A 23,007-nucleotide genomic window follows, 5' to 3' on the forward strand; every position below is an offset into this window, starting at 1 on the left:
TTGAATTTTGCGGGTAAAAATTTTCCAACAAAAATCATTATCAAGTAAAAGAGAAATTGAAAATCAACTTGTGAGACATTACTCCCGAGAGACACCTTTGAAGAAAGCTCCACTACGCGCCCGATTGGATTACTGGTTATTAGCTAGATCTACGATCGATTTATGACAATTTCTTTGGAACATTCTAATAAATGCTAATAAAAGATGTTTTTAATTTGTGTTGCTCGGATTTTTTTTTCTCTTTTTTACCCTCAGAAGAAAAATAACTTGAAAAAGAATTTTCATCAGTAAACCAAATGTCAAGTTAAGATTTCAGTTTAAATTGTTTTTTTTACTTTAGATTTTGTTTTCAAAAAAAAAATGGAATTTTTTAATATTTCATCTGAAAAGTTTTATGTAAATTATTTTTCCTTTAAAAGAGTAAGTGAAATCAAGCATTTACATTTTTATACAAAACTATTACATGTGTTAATCTCAAATTGAGTTTTAAATAGGCAACTCGTGAAATCTTAAATGTACTATATTTATTCACAGAATTGAGTGTATTTAAAATTTAAATAATTTTTATTGTATTTATTTCAAAACCCTCTTCATATAAAATGATCTCATTTATTTATAAATCCATGAGGAAATAGTTTTAACTAAACTTCACTTACCACAATTATAAAACTGAACTCTTGATAATTTTAAAAAAATACAAATGCAAAATTGAAATCAACCCCTTGAAAGATATAAATATTTTTTTGTGATATTGCATCGTATTATTTAATTGACAGGATTTCCTACTGACAGATCAATATTGCATTAACAAATCAGTTTCTATATTCAGACATGTTCATTTTAATTGCCTATTTGAAACATTCAAGTATTTTATATTTCAAGATCAAGAAGCTTCATGCTATAAAATTCCATTAATAATTTTATGCGAGAATTATTGGAGTTATTACTGGGATTTAGTTAATCTGAGATTTATCAGTGTTAATAAATGTTGTCATTAATCCTTAGTTATTTTCACTTTTTTGATACATTACACCAAAATAAACACCAGCCACTTACTTAACTCATGGCCAACACAAATATTTTTTCACTACGCTTATGGACAGTAATCTCTCAAAATATTTTTTTATGTACTTTACATTTAGATAGCTTTACATTAGCACAGCAATATCCAAATGAATGAGTGGTACAAAACACATCAAAATTTAATTTTAATTGTTTTCCACGTCAAGCTGCAAAAGAATAAGAAGAACGATGAACAAATGTAAATATTTGCATTGGAAGTGTAGTAAAAACAATCTCAAGTCGCGTGTTTATCCACAACGGTCCACAACAAAGAAAAAATAGCACTATTCATCATATTGTATTCTGTACACAAGACCAAACATTTCAATTTTCCTTCCAATCAATTTACTTGTTGATTTTAATCATCAAGTCTGAATATGTCGTTGACAATGAGACTCGATGAATGATTTACTTTCACAATGTACAATTCATCGCGCATAAGAAGAAGAAAATTAATTTTCTGATTCAATTGATGTAAAAACAGTGACTTCTCATTGATTTATGAACTTCTGCTTTAATTTTCGCATGAAAATATAAAAATTCATTTCAATGAGCATGCAACAGTTTATTTTTAGCACACACACATGTTGTAGTCGCATTTTAATTAATGCAACTTTTTTTTTGTTTCACTATTCCACATTTGGCATACTCGTTTGTGTCTATTTTAAATGCATTTCCTTTTACACACAACATTAATTTGTAATTTCAATTAACAAGTAATCAATAATTTTCGCAACATTCCACTAATTTCAATTGACAACTAATAGATTTATTGAATATTTAAACTTAATAGTCGGTGGCGCTATTCATACTGTATTAATATTTTATGCTGATAGATCCGAACGCAACGAGCTCAAAACACAAACTGAAATCAAAATTGCACACAACTCAAACATTTTGCTATTCTGAGAGGAATGCTTAACTACTCTTGATGCAACAAATGTGTCGCATGTGAATTATGTGATCTAGTTGATACTTTTTCTGCAATAAAGCACCGCACATAAAAAAGGAAAAAAAAGTAAATTGATGAGATTTTAATCGAGTTTATTGTGACAAAAAATGAACAAAAATCTATTCAGATGTGTTCGAATATAAAAAAAAAGCTTGCAGACATGAACATATTTCCATAACAATAAGCATTTGCATACATTTGTCATGACGACTCTCTTAAAAAGAAATAAAAAAATCCTATTAAGTTCATGACGCTTACCTAAATTTGACCAAATAAATTTTTTTGAGTGACACATTGCATTGAAGAGTTGAATTAGTGTTAACGCAATTTGATGATGAATTGGAAGTAGAGAAACTGATAAAGATGATTAGGATCCACAAAATATACAAAATGTAGTCAAAAATCACAAAAAACTTGACTGCCTTTATCAAAACCAATAGCAATATTTCACTCAATTTAAAAAACAAATTGTTTAAAGAATTTGGGACTGAACCCAATTTATGAAGAAAGATACTCTTGTAAATGCTGCAGGTTGATTTGCTCCACAATTTCCTGGGTGAATTCTTACGAGACCAGCAATGTATGGTTGGCGTCTATACATTCCAATAGCTGGACTTCCAAGATCACCGAAACAAACATTTGATCGTTCTTCACGATCTTCAGCACAGAATGCTTGGTCAGTTTCTGCAATGAAAAATCTTGTACACCTATCAGCTGCCACAACTCTTTGATAGCTTCTGTAGATAAAATTTGATGGAATCTGTGAATTGGGAGTTGACATTCCCAATCCATCAATGTACAACTCTTCATGTTCATATGGTAAGTCAAAGTTTGATGGTTGAAATAATGGAGGCAAAGCAATTGGATGAACCTCTGCAGACGGAATAATTGGATTTGTAAGACGCACGATGGCAATGTCAAATGCACGTGTGTTTCTATCAAAATTAGGATGTGCCATGATAGCCGCAACATCATGTCGTCTCATCATTTCACGATTATTTCCACCCAAGTACACTTCTACTGGATCCCATCTAAAATAGTTGAAAAACAATTTATTGATTCTGTTTACCTTAATCGAATTAAGTTTGTATATGGAAAACATTTTGAAGATATAATACAGTGGTGGACAATCTAATATATTTCGCGGCACACCTTTATCGTAAGCCCCGACTGAATCCACACACGACAGATGATTCATCGTATTTCCAAAAAAATTTGGAAGCACACTTTAGTGTCACAGTACACAGGTTGTCCACCACTGGTATAATATTATGAAAATGAGAAACTTTTAACGACTTATAAATTAAGGAGAATATTTGCTCATGAATGGGCATCTGTTTTTTCTTCGAATTTTCTTATGCTTATTTCAGTGTATAATAAATTATTTATTTGCTGTACATTGGAAGATATATTATTTTTTGATAGAGAATACTGAATAATTCTGAATAATGTTTCATTTTATTACCTCAAACAGACAAATTTTGTGAGCACACTCATGAGCATTTTCTATGTCTGTTAGGTTCACATCAATCGTTTGTACAGAGCTATCTCAAAAATTTGTAAAACTTACGGTGCAACAACTGTTGCCGTTGTGATAATGTGCTGATTACTGACTAACGCTCCACCACCCCATGCAGAATTTCTTCCTGAGAAGAATCTAATATAAGCAAAATAAGGTGCAACAGGTGATCTTATTCCATTTATTATGTACGGTGTAATTTGCGGCTTTTTTGACTGAACAGCTAAAATTCCACAGAAAAAAAATAAAATTAGAAGCTTCATGACTTCAACTTATTACTATCACTGCAAATTAAAAATGAGTTAAAATTCCTGCCTGAACATCGGGTTATATATATAATGGTATGAGCTGTCTTGAATAATTGATTTTATCAATAATTGATGAGTTTGTGTCTGATAAAAGCTGATATAAATTTCCATGAAAAAGAAGTGAGTTGTAAAATTCATGACACGTTCTAAACAATTCTGTTGTTTATGTTGTGAAAATGCTTTTGATTTATTTGTTGATTAGAAAATTAATTATGATTGGTAAGGCTAGAAAAGTAGTTTTTAATGCTTCCCGTTAATTAGATTAAATTACATTTTTCTGTAATTTATAATAGATATTTACTAAAAACTAAAAAATTTGAGGAGGAAACACAAAAATTAAGTCTCACTAGTGCTGAAACAAATTAATGGTTTTTCCCAGTTTTTAACTGGAAATAGAAATTAATTATCATGTAATTTAATGTTTCATCAATTTTTTTATTTTTAATGATTCACAAAAATTTAGTATGGTTCAAAAGTCTTGCTGACATTTCTAACTGTAATTGGGAATCTAGTTTGGAACCGATCATTTATTAAGGGTGTTAAGATTTTGTTATGCTTCACTGAAAGGTTTGAAATATTTTTCACCATGAAAGAAAACGTCCATTGGAATAAAAACCGTAATCTAACCAGGTCTCTTTGTTATTGTAATTCATGAAATACAGAAATAAAATATATTTAAAAAAAATCTAGCGAATTGAAGAATTATTTCAAAAAAAATGAATGGGGTTGACCTTAAACCAATATACGTCCAATATAAACATTAGTAAACATCCAACATTGAAATATTTTGATTTTGTATTTTTATTTATTATTAACAATAAACATTTCAATAATTAAACATCCTCAGATTCCTGTCTCTTCCCGTATCCATGAAACATAAGGCAAAACACGTGTGTAAAGAGATGGTAAACTAGGAATAGTTGTTGACTGAAAACATCTCGGTACTGATGCGACTCCTACGAGAAATTCTATACCACGTTGAAGCACTGTAAATCCTCCACCAATATCTTGTTGACAAAAGTCGGAACGACGTGAAAAATCTTCAGCGCAAAATGTTGAATTTGTAGAAGCATTTGGATAAATAGAAGAGCAATAGGTTGCGTTGTTTACTCGAACAAATGCACCTTCTAGTGTTTCTGTGGGAACGTGACAAAATAAATATTTAAATGAAGGAAAAAGTTCAGTACTTTTTACCTGAACCAACTTGTTGATTTGACATTGCATTTCCGCCAAAGCCTAAAACTAATCCCTGAATGCTATTAGCTAAGTAATATAATTTATCTTCAGTTGGAAGAGCTATTGGCCATATTATGTTATCGAATCTAATAGTTTGTGCTAATACAACAATTCCAATGTCATTTGTTCTTGGGTTGTGTACATATTGTGGATGCTGAATGACTCGTTGAATTGAAAATACTCTTTGAGATGTTCTCGTATTTCCACCAACATGAACATTGATCACACGATTGTTTGGTTGGAGTGTTGAACCAGCACACAAAACATGTTGATAGCTGATTAGTGAGCCACCTGACACAAATAATGCTGGAATTCCTTCTGTTGCAACATTTATTCTCACAAAATATGGAACTGGAATATTTTCAAAGGATTGACCGGCAAAAATTGCGTTTGTAATCTGAATGACGTGAAAATTTTTTAATAAGTTAAATCGTAATGAATTTTAAAGAAAAAGACTTACGGCAATCAATGAGGTCAATAAAACAATTGTGCTGTATATTTTCATGTCGGTACCTTCACTCCGTAGTTCAACTGGTAATGAATTGAGGAAAATTTTTGTGCTACTATGCCTCTTATAATTCATTAAAATTGTCTAATTTCTTATCAGTGATTTTTTGCTACGCGAAATTTAATCAATATTGGTAATATCGATCGCAAAACGACAGTTGACATAATATGATAAGACACATAAAAATGATCATTTAATGAAGAAGAATTCTTGCTGAACATATAAATACAACAATAATTTTATGTTTATGACTAATTAAAGTGACATTTTACATAGACCAACAACGAATTTTTCGGAATGTATAAAAATGTTATTACATGTCAAAAATAAAATTTAGCACCAAAAGGAATCTGAAAAGGTTTAGAAATCTAATCTTAACAAAACTCATGTCTGGAACATAAAAAATTGTATTTTATTAACTAAAATTTAATTTTCTTGTAGTCAAAATTACATTCTTAAGAGTTAGTAACGGAACAAAAGCTTTAAGTGCTTAAAGAATTTTTTAAATGTAATTTATCATGAGGCGCCACATTAACTCATGTCATACAATACAAAAATTACATAGGAGATAAAAAAATGTAGGTGTTTGTGAATAAACCATAATTTTTACAGCAAATCTAATTTTTTTCCTTTTTCCTGCCTTTTTTATCCACATTTGTGTAATGTACTGTAATGTGTTAGATGAAAAAACTTAATGTAAAGGTGTTGTTGTTTTTGTAGGATGTAAGGAAGAAAAAATAGGAAAGGGATTTGAACTTAGTATTTTGCTACAAACCACTACTTTAAGAGCATTTGTAAATTTGAATTTACATTCATCAACAGTGCCATCAACAATGCTTATGTATTAATAAGTTTAATTAAAGATTCATCCAAAAGTGGAAATCAACTGAATGTTCCAAATATAACTTGAATATCAAATGTTAGTTAACATATTCTCAACATAAACATATTTTATTTCCCTTAATAATCTGCACTTGCTCTTTTGAATTAGTAAAATTTGCAAAAAACTTTATTACTATATGGACACATACTTTCTAATTTTACATTTATTTAATTTAGTTTTCTTGATTCTTTCATGCTAATTCTTGAATTTTATTTTAAAATTTTTGGAAATGATATATAATTCTGTAGATTGGTAAATTAATGCAATTAAATAGGTACTATAACTTTATTTGAAGAACAACTCAAAATATGAAGCTTGTATATAAGTTTTCACAATATTTAAAACCAAAACCAAATTTGCATAATAATTTGAATCTGGAACTATAAGGAGGAGTTTAATGAAAGGAAATGAAACACCTATAAATGTCAATATGAATTCAATGAGTTGTATACTCGATTCAATGAACTATTTTTAAAACAATACAGTACTAATGGCATGATACAACACTCTTCCAAAATAATTTTTGCAAAACTTTCATACAAGACAGAAGTTTACTCATTTGAATATGAGAAATCTTTCTAACATGTATGTGGGCATGAGCTTCAAAGTAAATATTTTCTTATTATTTGTAATATGAGAGATGAAATCAATTTTTAAAATATAATTTTTTTGTGTATCTTTATTTAGCATATTTATACACGCAATCAAGTATGTGTGGGCTTACAATGTTAAGTATAATATGTCATTTCAGATGAAGATATTCAACAGTTTATAAAACAATATAATCTACTTAGAATTTATTATATGAATTATTTAAACACCCGTTTCTGATCTTATCCACTCTCTAAAGCTTATAACCGGCATATAAGTACTGGCAAAATTACTGCAACCCGGCAAAGAAGCAATGCCAACCTTTTTAAAAAATAAACAAATGTAAAGAGAAAAAATAAACATTATGAATGTAATTAAAATTTATGACAATTCCTTACCAAATACTCAGTCCCTCTAGACGAAACGGTGAAAGGACCACCCTAATTAATTGTAATTAAGAAAAGCGGGATGAAGGAAATTAGGGCAATGACAACTGGAAATGAGCTTATTATTATTACCTGATCCCCAAGACAGAAATTACTTCTTCTTGTTCTATCACCGCCGCAAAAGAGTTCCAGATTGTTGCTATTTGGATATGCTTGAGCACATTCCAGATCGGAAAGAATGCGAACGTGTGCTGCTTGTAAATTATCAAGACCTTGACTTCCACTTGATGTCTCACCAGCATATCCCATCATCAATCCTTGTGTGTTTGTTGAGTTGTGCATAGGAAATGAGGAAATAAAAATTGGAGCAATGTTTGAAGCCATTTCAACGGGTGCATTCATGAATATGATTCCAATGTCGAATATTCTCAAATTGTTTTGCATTTGATAATTTGGATGAGCAATTGCACGTGCAGCAACGAAAAGTCTATGAAGTCTTCTTGAATTTGAGCCAAGACCAATTCTCCAATTCTGAAAGCTTTATATAAGAATCTTGGTTAAAAATTACAAATAAACAAGATATTGAATCCCGAAAAATTACCCTTGAATATTAGCTGCACATGTAAGTACGTGTTGAAAACTTATCAATACTCCCCCTCCATATCCACTTCCCTGTGCGTTTGCAAACTCAACATAAGCATAGTATGGATGATGCTCAGATACTTCTGAATTTATCATTGCGTGTGAGTTCTAAGACACAAATTAAAAAAAATTGTCGAAATTTAAAACCAGATAGGTAGACTTGAGTTGATAAGAAAAAACTTAGTCGACTTCAACCGACTCGGAGTCAACTCAAAATATTCCGAGTTGACTCGAAATCGACTTCATTCGAGTGAAGTTGGTTTAAAAAAATGTCGACTTCGAGCTATGATTAAATTTTCTTAGGCAAAGCCAAATATTACAAAATTTGTGAAAATAAAGCAAGGAATTTGTATATTAAAACTTTTCAGCAATATTTAAACTTATGTGTGTATCCGAAAACTTTCTAATTAGACCGCAAATTGTTGACTCATGAGTGTCTAAAATTTACACCACACGCGTTGGTTTTCAAAATTCCTTCAGAGGAATTGTGTCACACAATAAAAGAAAACATTTTCAAACTATGCATAATATGTATTCTGTTAGAAATGCTTTAGACACCAGAGATATTTTTAATAATCCGTTCAATGTAAGATACGAACCATAACCAAATTGGTTAAGAAAAAAATGATTAAACTCTTTAACTTCATTCTTTTAACGTTCTTGTTTGTAAACTAAAATGAATGGTTGACTGTGGAAGCGATTTTATAATTTACCGTCACCACAGACACCACAATTAATCAATTACATTTTTTGTCATCACGCAGCGATAAGACATTGTTGTTGTTTTACTCGAAGTAATAAATCAAAAATATATTGCGCAACATAATTATTATGATCCAATTAGTAGTAAATTTCTAAGTGTGTCAAAATAAAAATAAAAATACTTTTTTTTTGTATTTAGTTCATACGAGCATTCATTCATGGGAAGAGAAACTCATTAGATGATATAAAAGACTATGTACAAAATTAATAAGAAATTTAATTAAGTCAACAAATGAAGTTCGTCATTCAGTTAATTTTAAATTATTTATATTAAAGCTTTTGAGTGATATGTCACATTTTCATTGCTGCGCATGCGATGGAAAAAGCAACAAAAGTTTTAAAAAGAATCCTTTGACATTCCATGTGCTCGTGGAATGTCAGTGGTGTAGAAAAAGCTGGAACATTATTGCACATCGGGGACTATCACTTCAAATGAAAAATATAAAATTTTGTAAATTAAATGGATTTTATGGGTTTTAATCTATGATTTTAACATTGGTCTGCATCGGTCGAATTCAAGAAGTATTGATCAACTCATTTTTAGATAATGACTTCTGCAAAGTTTGTTCATAGAAATCATATGCAATTATTATTTTCACCAAAGTATTATACCTCCTTTCAAAAACATTCCAGTTCCTTCTTATTTTCACAATTTGTAGGAAATCATTCCAATTTCAGTAACTGAAATGTTTTCAACCAAAACTCACAGGATATGATTGGAAAACGATAACAGTTGAACATTTTGTGTTCGAGCAGCTATAAACGAGGTCAGAGCTCCTAGTGAAAATAATTATAAAAATTCCTTTTTTGATTCTAAATATACAATTCTATGTGTTAAGTGAGTGATAGTTAATTTATTTAATTTCATGCAAAAAGAATAAAATGAGATCTCAAAAGAATAACTGAACTGATTTAAAGATAGTGGTAAATAATAAAAAGTAATATCTCAATCACCACAATCAAATAGAATATTTTTACATTTACGTAAATATTGATTTAAAAAATAAAAAAAATCAGTGTACTGGATATCGTGCATATATTATATTCGTGTCCTTGTTGGATTTATTGGATATTAAAAATCAAACAGTCCACTAAACTGGAAAGGATAGAAAGGTAAAGTAAATGAAACATTTATTATAGATGTAGTGTTGATTACTTAAGGAATCATTGTTATTGCCAAAAGGCACACATCTTTAAAGAAAATATTTTTCCATTACATATGGTTTTAAGTGTACGGAAAGTGAAAAGAGGATATAAAGTACAGAAATAGATAGAGAATGTTCATAATCATAATGATGTCTGAGCATATAAATTTTTCTTTTGTGAACGCTCAACATGATGTGAAAAATTGAGTTAAGGATTGGTCTACTGCTCGCTTTTATGTCAATTGAGAAAATTTTATATTATCATGCCTCGCTTTAGATTTTACCTCCATTACATCATGCTTGGGAAAAGTCGTCGTATATTTGCTTGAGATTGAAAATGTTTGACTTTTACAAAATATAATTCAATGAAACGACAGAATATGATATTATTGGAAAAATTATAATAAATATTAAGACGGAGAGATAATATTGAAAATCTCCTAATGGTGTCTTGAAATTCATTGTACCTAAAAAAAATTTTATTACAAGATATTTATGAGAAGAGGATTTTTTATAAAATTTAAATAAAAATTCAAATAGATTATACATGAATATTTAAAAAAAATCTCTTTTGCTCAAAAGTGATTGATGACTTACAAGTTGGAACCTGCTTACGGTCATTTTCTTTGACCCATAAGAACATATGTTTTAGCAAAAATGACTAAGCATTGTTCACATTTCGTTCGTTCTTTTTATGAATTTCAACTTTCATTTTCTTAAGTGCTTTATGTAAATTCATCCTTAAGCATTAGATTGCCGCAGTATTTTATTATGTTGTGAATATACCAACGGTTATTTTATATTTGAAGTGTATGCAACTACAATAATTTGTGTTTTCCCTTTTATAGTTGTCAGTTACCTTCATATAAATATTTTGTATGTTTCTGATCATTGAAGAATAAACATCGTTTTTATTAAATTAAATCCGTGAGGAGTCTTTAATTAAGCTTATTAATGAATAAGCATTGTTGATTTACACTCCAAAAAATTCAAAAGATTTATAACTATGCAGATAAAATCGTTTTAAGTCCAACAAAAACATACAAAATGAGAAATATTGTGCGGATAGAGAATGGAACTTCAGTGTTATTTATAAATTCATTAGATCAATTAATTTTTTAACTTCTCGAAAACTTCCAATCAAATTAATTTTGGATTTGTTTTTCTTCTGTATCAATAGCACGTCATCAACACAAGTTTGTATGTGATGTGTTTAATAATTGAATTTTTTATATTTTTATAAAACACTCACTTTTTATAAAACACATGAAGAAATTCTTTCGAATCCTTTTGACATACCTATACATATTTTCTAATAATATCATCTTCTTTTGTAATATAAACAGAAAATTTAATAAAAAGTCGCGTGACTCGATCGATATGAATTTTTTATATTTTTACAAAACACTCACTTTTTATAAAACACATGAAGAAATTCTTTCGAATCCTTTTGACATACCTATACATGTTTTCTAATAATATCATCTTCTTTTGTAATATAAACAGAAAATTTAATAAAAAGACTGTTTATAGCAAAGACATTTCGCATTATTTCCCATAACAACTTCAAACATTATTTTTAATTAAATATGGATGTATAAAAATAGCAAATCAATAAAAATTTTATTGCAAATTCCAACGCGACATTAGGCGAATCAAAAGTTTGTGAACTTGCTTCATTAAAGAAAAACGAGTTTAGATCATGAATATATCTACATTTTAGACAAAAGTCATGAAAAACAATAACAATGTGTTTGACATATATATTTTTGCTGCGCGAAAATGAGAAGACGTTTACAATCGAATCTTTGAATCAACCCCTTGAGTCAAAATTGTAAGATATTTAAACGAGAATTTAAATTACAACTCTGTTTAAAGCAAAACTTTCTTCTATCAATACTTACGTTTTCGTTAAGTAAACCTACTAGAGCTACAAAAATCAAGAAAGGAAGTTGTAATGAATTTTTAACTACCTAAAGCATAGACTATACAAAGAGGGAACAATATAAACCTAAAAGGAAAAAAGAAATAACGCAATGTGTAATGGGAATAGAGTTAAAATAAGAAAATATTTATAGGATTTTGCGAATAAAATATTCATCAAATTATTTTCTAAGAAGTAATTGCTAGCGGCAAAAGAGATTCAATTACAAAAGAGAAATTTTTTCGTGATAAAGTTTCATTTCATTGTGCTTTTGTTGGTAAAATGCTAATAGATGGAGTTTTACGAAATTCTTTCAATGGTTCCTAAAATTTTCCACATCATAAGGTATTTGAAAGATATTTCTGGATATTTTTAAGAATTGAATGAACTGGAATGAACATAAAATAAAATCCTTCGAGAAGAATTTTTCTTTATAAAATATTCTGTGGCAGGTATTTAAGTTTAAGATATTTTGGGTTTCTTGTACATATTTATTTAGGTATTCAACCGAGCAACACAAATGAAAAAAGCTCCGCAAAGGAGTTTTAAAAGCAAAACCTCTTTTACTCTCTTCAGAACGTAATAAGTGAACGGCTCATCTTCAAAATACTAAGGCTGAAAGATAAAATTGGACGAAAAATATTCTGTTAAACATGTCAACAGATATCACATAAAATATAAAAAATACAGAAAATATGTTCCCTTGCAGGCTTGGCATTTCAACTAATTACAAATTTCAAAATGTTGCGTCATTTCTTAGACATTTGTTAAATATAACATAATATGTATTACTGATGTAGATATAATTTTATATCCTTTGTAGGAAAGTAAAAGAAGTAAGAAAGTAAAGAAGAAAAAAATAACTTTTTAAACATTAGCAAAATAGAATATCGATAAAACATTCGTACATTCCAACCTTTCCTTTCTCGGTATCTTGCATTAAAATAACCCTTAGCTATTAATTTCATTAAGATTCAGAGCTGTGCTAGGGCGATTCGGTGCTAATTATTGTTTAACTTTTAATTGTTAACTATACTAAATAGACCTGCAGTTCATAGTGGCATTATAACTGAATCAGTTCATTGATGACATTATTGTCTGTAGCCTACATATAAGTCGCGTTTACTCTACATATAATTCGAAAAAGAAAATGTGTATTTTTTTGGCGGGTATTGAAGATATGCAATAATTAGGTATCCAAGTACTAAAAATTCCGCCATGAAATCATTTCGACTCACAGATTCAAGCGAAATAAACATTCGAAAATCTACTCTATAATTTTGTGTAGCAAAGCACATCCTTCCTTGGCTTAGCCCCTGTAAATGCTATAAATTTTATATCGTCCATTAAATAAATGTCAGAATAAGATAGTAAAGATTTTAAATTATTAAATATAATTTCCCCGACAATTGATATAAGTATAATTCTTGATGGGTGTTGCCGAAACGAGTAAAATAAGCTATTCCATGAAAAAGTTATATTAAGTTATATATTTTATTACCCTTTGTAAATAAATTGTACGAGAAAGACATAAATTTAACCATAACTGAACGAAGGAAATTTTTGAACCTTCCATAATCGCATTACTTCTCCTTTTTTACTGGTTTTCTCTGATTTACCTCTACGTTCGACCATCCTTTCTACACGCAATATCATTTAGTGGTCACGGTGTATGACAATCAAAGTCACATTCGTAAATTCATTGTTGTCACTCACGTTTTTTTTTATATTTTGATGCTCAAGTTGTAACTTATCTACTTTTGAACAGACTAATATTTTATACTTATTCACGAGCGAAAAAAATTAAGAAGGATTTGCCTAGGAGCTTTTTAAGCTCTTCTAAAATTTTGTCATTAACATCAAATTGAATTCTTCTCCATGTGTATATCAAATGGCAATAATTTCATAACAGGAACGGAATTAAATTTTTCTACAAAATTTTTAGCTAAAGCAAAAGTTTCCTTTGCAATAAGCTAAAAAACCATAATTCGGCAATAATTATCGTTATAAAACCTGATACGATCAACTTAATAGTCATGTTCTGATGTGTTGCTGATAACCGCATGAATGCTTGAATAAATCATCAAATTTAAGAATCTATTGCGATTATTTCGCTCGAAGCTCTCTTATTACATTTCGCGTTATCTTTATGTCTGCCTCATTCCTCATTTCATACCGTAATTGGATTTTTTCATCTCATATACCTTTCTTCTTATGCGTGTTCATCTATTATTATTTCATTCTGAAAATTGAGCAGGATCATTTATGTAGCAAGAAAATGACAAAAAGAAATGGAATTATGTGCTTGACGCACTGATAGTAACAAATTTTTAGGGACTGTTATTTTTATTTATCTTTGCTATAAATAAAAAGTTTTATAAGGTAAAAATGTAGCTCTGCGACAATACTTTGTACATCATAAAATTTTTCGAGCATTTCCTATTATGTGTCTCTCATAACAGGATTGAAATGTTTGTCACATCTGCTATGATAAAACTACATCATATCACAACCTTTCAATAAGTAAGGAAAAAACAATATTATTAATGTTTAATCGAGGGACTCCAGCACATTTTTTATTTGTTTAGTAAAAGCCTATTCGCCAATTTCTGTAAAACTAATTATATGAAATAGTAACATTTATTGAGCAATTTACAGATTAAATGAATAATGTGTTTATTTATACGAGTCCCAAACCAGACAGCATTTTATACAAAGGAGTTTTCAACCATGTTCAATAAATAATTATTCAAATGAACGTTATAACGATACACATATATTATTAAGCTGCCATTTCTAAATAAGTTAGCAAAAAGAATGGTAAAAATATGTAGTGATTCCAGAAACAACAAGTAAGCAAACGGAAGTTTTCTATCAATAAACTTTTCTCGATGCACAATAAATATGTATACGAGAGAAAAAGAAGAAAAACGTTTCATTTCGTTGAGCGTAGAAACGAAGCGTAAATCCTATCAATAAATGGATCGATTATTAGCAAATATTTGTTTAAAAGCGTGCAAATTTATTTTATACTTCGTTTGGTGTTTTAAATACAACAAGATTAAACCCAACAGCTTGTTTAGCACATGATGTAACATGAGAATCTATTTTATCTATGAAACTTTTCACTATTTCGCTTTGTTTACTCGACTATCATTTGCCAACTCAGAATAGCTTATAGTTTTACATTAATATGTTCACAAGGGTAAAGTAAGGGGATTTCACGAGGGTAGAAAGTCTTGAAAACAAATATTCTGCCGAATAATTTTTAGACAGTTAGAATAACAAAGCTTACTAGGTAATGTTCCTTATCCGAAGAATTCATAGATGAAATTTTTTATCATAAATGTAATAGGAGCTCAATAATTGACATGGTCTAATTCAGGGTCAATTTCAAGTCATTGAACATTTTGATTGAATTTTTATATCTTCTCAAAAGATTTTTTGTGATTCTTTATAAAATAAAATTTCTCTTCACATCTTCCGTTGTTTATTGATTTTAGTGATTTCAATCAAAATTCGTTTCCTAAGCTGATTCAAGTTATTATTTTTCTCAATAATTGTAGAATTTAAAAATTAGAGACAATCTAGTAGGTATTGAGAAAATTAAATTTTATTTCATCTCAAATATTTTTTTCTCTCTTTATTCACAGCTAAGTGGTACAAAAGCGAAAGTTTTGTGAAAATAAGCAATTTAGCAGAATTAAAAAATGACATCTGTAGGATTTAAAGAGCCGGAGAAGCCACATAAACTAAACTTTTCATTACCACTTGACAGCATGGATGAAGGAGATGATGATCTGAATCAGCGAATCGAAGATTTTAAATATCACAATCCAGACGATGTAGATGAGCTTAGAAAGTGTATTCTAGAGGTGCTATGTGAAGCGGAAAAAACAGTCCAGGAGCGACTTGATAGGAAAGCGGTAAATAGAAAATGATGATGATTTTTCATACTTTTGAACATTTGAGTACAATTCCTTTGACAAAATGTTAAAATTGAAATTAAATGATCAAAAGCCTATAACAGGAATCTCAAAGTTAGTTTTTATTCATTTCTAATCTCTTTATATTTTTCATTCTCTTTACCGACGAAATTTTTGACTTATGTGCACACACATATATACAAAACGTAATCATGACAACAATACCCATAATAAAATATGTAATCAGAGTGAAGAAGCTAGAGAAAAGAATTTAAACGCATTCATGTCAGGTTTGAAGGATAAGAATAAGAGAGTAGTTACACGCGCACGAAGTCTCGCCCGTAGTCTTATAGACACAATTTGTAACTGTACAAATAATGTATCAAATCCAATAGCAACGGCAGCAACACGATTAAGACGGCAACAAACAGCGTTTGAGCGCACAGAACGTAGTGCCAGTACACCAAGACAACAGACAAGATTTCAAGATTAATGTGGACCATAATAATTTAACATCTTAATAATATTATCGATAAGAGATGATATTCGTATAATAAGTATAAGATAACATGTGAATTTTTTTTTCTATAAAGACCTTCATTATTATTGCTCTTATCATCCATCTACTTATAAACATTTAAGAACATTTCTCCATGAATGATGAGCTTATGATACCAAAATTGATAGACGATTTCTACGTTCCAAATGAAAATTCCATCATACTAGTAGAACATTCCATTTCACACTACGCATTGTATGTACGTAGACTGTATATTAACTTTTCTGTTGATGAAAGATGAATATTTTTATGATGAAGCATCTTTCATTCTTTTCATGCTTTTCATTTTTCATCATTTAAGGAGCATATTGCCAGAAGCTCTTTTTTCATTTTTGCATCTTCTTTTTCAAGAGTTAAAGAGACGAAATTAACATATCATACCAATGAAGCTTGTTAGAGATTATTGTGGTATCGTCAATGACTCGTGATACTCATTTAATTTAAAGGAAAAAGACCCACCAAATGTTTTCTTGCCGCTTATATCAAGAAATTTTTTAATTTTGTATAATTTAATAGCAATCTGAACAAACTGTATGCCGCAGCACACTACTGTGTTGCTAATATTTTTTGAAAATGTCATGAACAGTATGTCATGTGCGGTTTCGGTCGTGGCTTACCATCAAAGTGTGCCAGGCGAAAATAAAAGAGCCCCAACTGCTCTAAAAATGTATTTTGAAACACGTAAATTAGCGAGCTTGGAGTGGAAAACTTAATTTGTAAGACAGTATTCAGATCAAACATATGAATATGTAAAAGGGTTCCTCAATACAGGAAATTTAATTTTCCCTAGAGTATATGGGATGTTAAAGGACTATACAGTAATTTAAAATTTGTTTGATTGAGGAAATGAGAAAAATTTCTTATTTTTTTAAGGCTTCCTTTAGAAAATTTAAAAAAATGAAATTCATCTGGTCTTTTTTTCTTCTATCGTTAAGAAAAGATTTAATTTTATAGCATTCCACTCAGTTAGGTCAATTGTGTAAAATATATCTATGCCAGCGTGCAATCAAGCATGCTGACATTTTTCAAAGAAGCCAAATCACAAGGTCGCAATATCATGCGATGAAGTTGATAATCTACAGCTACTTGTACACTCTCATAACTTTTCAACTAAAAAATCAATGCATCACACTTCTTGAGAAATATTAAATTATTTTCAAAGAAAATTCTCAACGTAGGTATTAGAAAAATTTCAGAATTTAGAACGAAAAGAGTTTGTTTCCTTTGCAGAAACAAAAAAAAGAAGTATACAAATGAGAATTAAAGCAGTGGTGAACAACCTTTTATGTTTCACGGTATACCTAAGTGGTAAGATTCGAACAGAACCGCACGCGGCAATTGGTTTATGGCATTTTCAAATTATTGTGGCGGTCCATTAATGTATCGCGGCACACATGTTGATCACACCTGATTTAAACAAAAAAAAAATTCGATTATACACAAAAATTTGTGTTCTGTTTTATTTAACTTAAGTGATATACAGCCTTTCATGTGAGCTGTACTTGAAAATTCCATAATTTCCTTACTTATGCTTTTATATTATTCACATAATTCGCATACAAGAGTTTTTAAACGCTTTTTATTTCCCTTCTCGCAACAAGAACACAAGAGACTTTGCATATTCTTCATTGAGAAATATTAAAGAAGAAATATAAAGAAATATTTGCATATGTTTTAAATAAAGCGAGAAAAAAATGAATAAAAACATGTTGAAAAAGTCTGATTGTTAATGAATACCCAAGAAAATTGGGTAAATAAATAAGTATAAAGTGAAACAATAAAAAATTATCTGTATGTAAAAATGAATAATCCTCGTATATAGCCGTGAATGTAAAAAAATTTTAGCTCATACATAAAACATAGTCGAAAAATGAGGAAGGAAGGAAATTACTTACTGACTGCAATGCAGCGTTTAATTGTAAAAAACGTGAATGTTCTCTTTTTTCCTTTCCTGATAAAAAATTGTTGATTACATTTTGTAAAGGAAATACCTTTGAATGATATTTTTGGGTTGTAGACACTGTTTAGACTGAAATGGTTAATCGAGTAGAAAATTAGTTTTTTTTTGTTTGAAGAAGGTACCCATAGAAAGTTGAATTTAAACAGAAACAATATTTTATAGAAACCTATTCTTCTTAAAAACTCTTGAATAAATCTCCAACAGAAAGGTTGCATCCTCATGAGCACACTTATTTAGATGAGTATGGTCATGGTCTGTTAGGATTTGTGCCAAATTCTAGGCTATATACTATTTTAAAAATTTCGTTTCCTTTACTCTCTAAATAGTGTCTGTAATATAAAAACCGCATTAAGATTAACTATTTAATTATTTTTTAAAAAAAAAAACTCATCCTTCTAAGCAGAAAATCAGCAGAGCATAAAAATACTTAATTGAAAAAAAAAAATCATGATGATACATACCTAGAAAAATTGGAAACCAAAATTAATGACAAAGCAAATATTTAACAGCTCCCAAGACAATCAAATATATACAGACATCCCATTCCTATGGATTATGTAACGCACAGAGATTTTATATCATCTGTTGTACTTTTGTGAACCTGAACTGATGTTTTTAGCACTATCGAATTAAGTAACAGCTGGAGATCATGAAGAAATATGAAAATTATCTGCCAGATTTTTTTTCTCAATTTATTCACAAAGAGATCTTTTCATCGTAAAAATTTGTGGATTAAAAGCACATATTGTCGTGTGTATTAAGAAACAAATGTCGTATATATAAATAAGCATTAACAAAGGATTTTCATGATAATATTTCTTATTAAGCATTAATGTCCGACAAAAAATGTTGGTGTGATAATGTAAAACTTTAACATGACACCTATGATTCATTTTGTTAGGATTTCATTGGACAAATGGCTGAACATCAAAATTGCAAATTGGATTAAGAAATCTACTCATGTATCAACATTCCCGAATAGAATGAATCGACCAATAGATCAATATTTCAGGCCCAGAGGAATGTTAGAGCCATGCCGTCTTGGTGCTGGATTTTTAATCTCCTTGTGATATTCGGTATTGTCAAAAATAATTTTATCATCTTACACTCAAACATCAGTCTTGCTTCCTTAAAGTACATCCTCGACTAAGAAATGAAAAAATAAAACTTTAATAAAAAGTACCAAATATAAAATTTAACATCCATTAGGTTATTTAGAGAATAAACTTGAATGTTGTAAATTTTCGATAAATAAAACGTCTTCAGTTCAATAAACATAAATTTATTTATGTACTGACATAATCAACAATCACTATTCCTCTTCAACAGAGCATGTAGAATTCCATTTGCAAATATAAATACATTTTAAAAAGCAATTCAAATAAATATATTCATTCAATTTAGTCCTAATAACAGCTCTAACATACATTTTGAGCAACACAATTTCATTTAAGGATACATTTGTTGGTTTTAGTGCTTTTAGAAAAGGTTCAGTGTTTCCACTTTTGTGATATATGAAATAAATTTCCGTTTATTTTCTTTATCCAATAATATTGATACACAACTAAATTTCAGGTCTTTTTTGGAACAAATTTGATCATTCTTGCCTCTGTAAAATTTGCCTTAAACTCATTTGCTTCTTTTATTGAAATTTATTTATTCCTTCACATGAAAAAGGATCATAATTTAATGATGTGTCTTTTTTCTTGCCAGTATATCATGCAGACATTGTGAGTGAAATGAGAAAGTCTCAAGTTGTCCACACGGATACTAAATTTGTTGAAAATTTTGAGCCTTTATAAAAATTTTTTTTAAAGAGTTCAATTTTAACTGAAATCAGTTCATTTTTATAATCATTTTATAAACAATGGGAAGATATAATTTAATTCGAAGTTTAATTGAACCGTTTTTATTTCAATTCAATCATAAATTTAAACCTTGAGGAATCAACTGTTAAAGTGTTTGAACATTCTGAAAGCATAAAACCATCAAATGCCAAAAGTCAACTATTTTCACAGGAAGTTCCTTTTTTAATTGAAATATTTTATTCATTTGAAAAGATTTTTTAGCCTATATAAACCCACAAAAAGAATTCTTCCGGTTCAAATCCCCTGAGGAAATTATAACGTGAAATAAAAGGTAAACAAATATAAAGTAGGAAAAAACAATGGAAATTCGTTTGGGTAAAATACGATTGTAATTTCGAATTAGTAATAAAATATAAATAAAAAATGAGAATTATTCATTGTGAACGTAAAAAATCTTATAAAGTAAAAAATTGTAAAAATAATGAATTAAAGGAAACAAGAATGAAACAATAAATGTAAGAAATTCAAGAAATCCAAATGCAAAATGTCTATGAATCAACTTGAATTTTTGAAACTGTTTATTTAAATCTGTAAGCAGGTGTGAAGAGAAAACTCGTTGAAAATGAGCTTCAATTGATAAGCTAATGCAAAAAGCAGGTCGGCAAGACATCAACAAGGAGATACTGATGAGAGAGAAAGTACGACTGGATAAGACATAGACTTCAAAATAAATGCCATTGAAAATGTCATTGCTGGGACAGAAACCCAAGTTTGTTTCAACGCGTTTCCAACGGTAGATTCAAATCCTCAAAGGAAATAGCTTTCAAAAGCTACAAAAGATACATGGCACAAAAAAAATGGTGAAAGAATGTCTCCTTAACTTGCGGACAGAGATTTTACACAAACTAGGTGACAGATCCTTAATAGAATCAAATAGAAAGCCTTTTGTTTTAACCTTAGCTCCACATAGGAACATGGTTACATTAAGTAAGTAAGTCTCTAAACAGAAAATTTCAAAAAGTTCGAGAACTTCAGATGTAAATTTAAAAAAGCGTTTTCATAACATTCAAGCTCATCTCACATGATTAAATTCCATCGATTTTTTTCTATTTTTAGTCCTCATTCATATTCGGTTGTCGTTATGTCTTCATATCACTTGAATTTATTTATGTCAGCATATTTTGCTTTATAATATAGCATAATCTTTAAAGAATGCATTGAATCATGATTGAAATTTTTTTCATTATCATGATAATTTTAAACTTCATAAGCATTCTAAGGGGATAACAAAAGCAATTTAGAACTTCATAAGCATGAACTGACCTTCTTTAAACTTATTATGTATTTTCTATTAAGTTGGAATCAAGTTGTCAACAACGTCTGACGTATGAACTTTAGCTAAATAAAATCACTTGAAAATGTCAACCAAAGAAGAGCGAGGCATAAAAGACTCATAGAGATGACATAAAGCCATCACATGGAGTGTTGACAATAATGCTTTAGTCTAAAAAAATAACAGATTATGTGAGATTACTGTCATAACTGTGTTGTAAAAAAATAAATCAAAATTTTCATTATGAAGTGAACATAACTTTTTTCATTATTTTGTTGGGGCAGTCACAGTCTTCCCTTAAAAACTTATTTGTTGCAATCGTCAACTTTCTCTTTTGCACAGAGACGCAGTTAGAACAATGATTTATTTGTTTTTTTGTACTTCGTTACAGATCAATTACAATCCATGACCACCCTTAGACGACACGTCTAAGGACGTCACAACTGACAGCTGACTTCCGTAGATTAGCAAATACAATGTTATATCTATCAACAGTTTCTCTCCAAATTTCAGGTACCTTCCTCTTTTTCGCTTTTTTGTCATTAACAAAATTTGACGTTAAACCCCCAACAGCATGTTCTTCGTTACTCCTACATTTATAGATTTCTCTCATATGTTTTGATTCAAATATCATTATCAGAATTCTCAACTGAAAACATCAACAGCATGTTCGTCTGTAAGCGTCATATTCCATGACTCAGCCTAATTTTTTCAAACATACCTAAAGAAGAGTCTTTACCTTCACGAAACCGAAGAAAAAGTTAAGAGGGAGGAAATTCCCCTAAGTTGTCCTCTGGCTACATGAATTTAATTTAATTTCTGAAGAACCCCCCATTTGCCATAAATTTCATTATTCCACTGAAATTTAAATCAGAAAAGGTAAAGACAAATTAAAAATTAATTATTTGTATAGATTTCATTAAAATTTTATCCCGAGAGATTTGATTTGCCTCTAGGTATGTAATCAAAAGGTATTAATGAGTATTAATTATATTTATATTCTGGTGTCGCGTTTTCATTAATATAAAGTTTATTTACATATTCAATAAGCAGTACAAAATTTTTAAAAATGATTTCTTTTCATTAAAGCTGAAAATTTTCAAGTATATTAAAAATTGAGTACTCGTTGAAAAGTAGGAAAGAACGATAAGAGGACAAAAAAATCAATAATTAAAGTACTGTAAAAATTCTAACTGTGCTTACTGAAATGAAAATATTTTTTATCAAAAGCTTTTATCTCATTTTTCCATTCATAGCTTTAAATGGGGAAAAACAATTTAGCACGTGCGTAGAATATGACTTTTACAGATGCGAATAATTTAAATCATTAAGAAGTTCGATATTTAAAATTGATTTTTCATTCAAATGTCAATGTTGAGGCGAGAAAAACTCCATTAAATTTTATCTAATTTTCTCGCAAAAAGTTTGCACTCGTACCTTTCAAAGTAAATTACACAGATCAGTAATTATGATTTGAAATGTTACGAGTTATTAAACTCGTGC

At 29.3% G+C, this 23,007-nt stretch overlaps 4 protein-coding genes across 4 annotated transcripts; 1 reads left to right on the forward strand and 3 right to left on the reverse strand.

Annotated features, from left to right (window-relative positions):
• Window positions 1-2,085: 2,085 nt before the first annotated feature.
• Window positions 2,086-3,819, reverse strand: LOC139095959 (urokinase-type plasminogen activator-like). Its single transcript, XM_070647531.1, has 2 exons — window positions 3,585-3,819; window positions 2,086-3,045 (listed from the first exon to the last, which is right to left on the reverse strand). Exons 1-2 carry the CDS (start codon window positions 3,794-3,796, stop codon window positions 2,487-2,489), a joined length of 771 nt encoding a protein of 256 aa, XP_070503632.1. The 5' UTR covers window positions 3,797-3,819; the 3' UTR covers window positions 2,086-2,486.
• Window positions 3,820-4,618: 799 nt separating this feature from the next.
• On the reverse strand, window positions 4,619-5,608 carry LOC139096062 (transmembrane protease serine 11D-like). Its single transcript, XM_070647685.1, has 3 exons — window positions 5,538-5,608; window positions 5,036-5,474; window positions 4,619-4,977 (listed from the first exon to the last, which is right to left on the reverse strand). The coding sequence occupies exons 1-3, from the start codon at window positions 5,580-5,582 to the stop codon at window positions 4,685-4,687; spliced, it is 777 nt and encodes a 258-aa protein (XP_070503786.1). The 5' UTR covers window positions 5,583-5,608; the 3' UTR covers window positions 4,619-4,684.
• A 1,521-nt stretch (window positions 5,609-7,129) lies between these two features.
• Window positions 7,130-8,746, reverse strand: LOC139096078 (trypsin-like). Its single transcript, XM_070647707.1, has 5 exons — window positions 8,687-8,746; window positions 8,047-8,195; window positions 7,578-7,983; window positions 7,458-7,499; window positions 7,130-7,380 (listed from the first exon to the last, which is right to left on the reverse strand). The coding sequence occupies exons 1-5, from the start codon at window positions 8,732-8,734 to the stop codon at window positions 7,282-7,284; spliced, it is 744 nt and encodes a 247-aa protein (XP_070503808.1). The 5' UTR covers window positions 8,735-8,746; the 3' UTR covers window positions 7,130-7,281.
• An 862-nt stretch (window positions 8,747-9,608) lies between these two features.
• Window positions 9,609-20,657, forward strand: LOC139095939 (uncharacterized). Its single transcript, XM_070647507.1, has 3 exons — window positions 9,609-9,962; window positions 15,572-15,844; window positions 16,092-20,657. Exons 2-3 carry the CDS (start codon window positions 15,629-15,631, stop codon window positions 16,335-16,337), a joined length of 462 nt encoding a protein of 153 aa, XP_070503608.1. The 5' UTR covers window positions 9,609-9,962; window positions 15,572-15,628; the 3' UTR covers window positions 16,338-20,657.
• The last annotated feature ends 2,350 nt before the right edge of the window (window positions 20,658-23,007 follow it).

The sequence above is a fragment of the Chironomus tepperi genome, unplaced genomic scaffold (assembly GCF_022539635.2).
Source record: "Chironomus tepperi strain 1889 unplaced genomic scaffold, CSIRO-AGI_Ctep_v1 contig_376, whole genome shotgun sequence".
Taxonomy (NCBI): Eukaryota; Metazoa; Arthropoda; class Insecta; order Diptera; family Chironomidae; genus Chironomus; species Chironomus tepperi.

Bases quoted from the DNA above. Each gene is read 5' to 3' on its own strand.
- LOC139095959 (XM_070647531.1), bottom strand. From the start codon at position 3,796: ATGAAGCTTCTAATTTTATTTTTTTTCTGTGGAATTTTAGCTGTTCAG. The intron at 3,046-3,584 runs GTAAGTTTTACA...CAACTATTTTAG, and splicing joins ACGGCAACAGTTGTTGCACC to ATGGGATCCAGTAGAAGTGT.
- LOC139096062 (XM_070647685.1), bottom strand. From the start codon at position 5,582: ATGAAAATATACAGCACAATTGTTTTATTGACCTCATTGATTGCC. The intron at 5,475-5,537 runs GTAAGTCTTTTT...CACGTCATTCAG, and splicing joins TATTGACCTCATTGATTGCC to ATTACAAACGCAATTTTTGC. The intron at 4,978-5,035 runs GTAAAAAGTACT...ACGTTCCCACAG, and splicing joins AAATCAACAAGTTGGTTCAG to AAACACTAGAAGGTGCATTT.
- LOC139096078 (XM_070647707.1), bottom strand. From the start codon at position 8,734: ATGAAGTTAAAGAGTTTAATCATTTTTTTCTTAACCAATTTGGTTATG. The intron at 8,196-8,686 runs GTTCGTATCTTA...TTTGTGTCTTAG, and splicing joins TCTTAACCAATTTGGTTATG to AACTCACACGCAATGATAAA. The intron at 7,500-7,577 runs GTAATAATAATA...ACAATTAATTAG, and splicing joins ATTTCTGTCTTGGGGATCAG to GGTGGTCCTTTCACCGTTTC.
- LOC139095939 (XM_070647507.1), top strand. From the start codon at position 15,629: ATGACATCTGTAGGATTTAAAGAGCCGGAGAAGCCACATAAACTAAAC. The intron at 15,845-16,091 runs GTAAATAGAAAA...ATATGTAATCAG, and splicing joins AGCGACTTGATAGGAAAGCG to AGTGAAGAAGCTAGAGAAAA.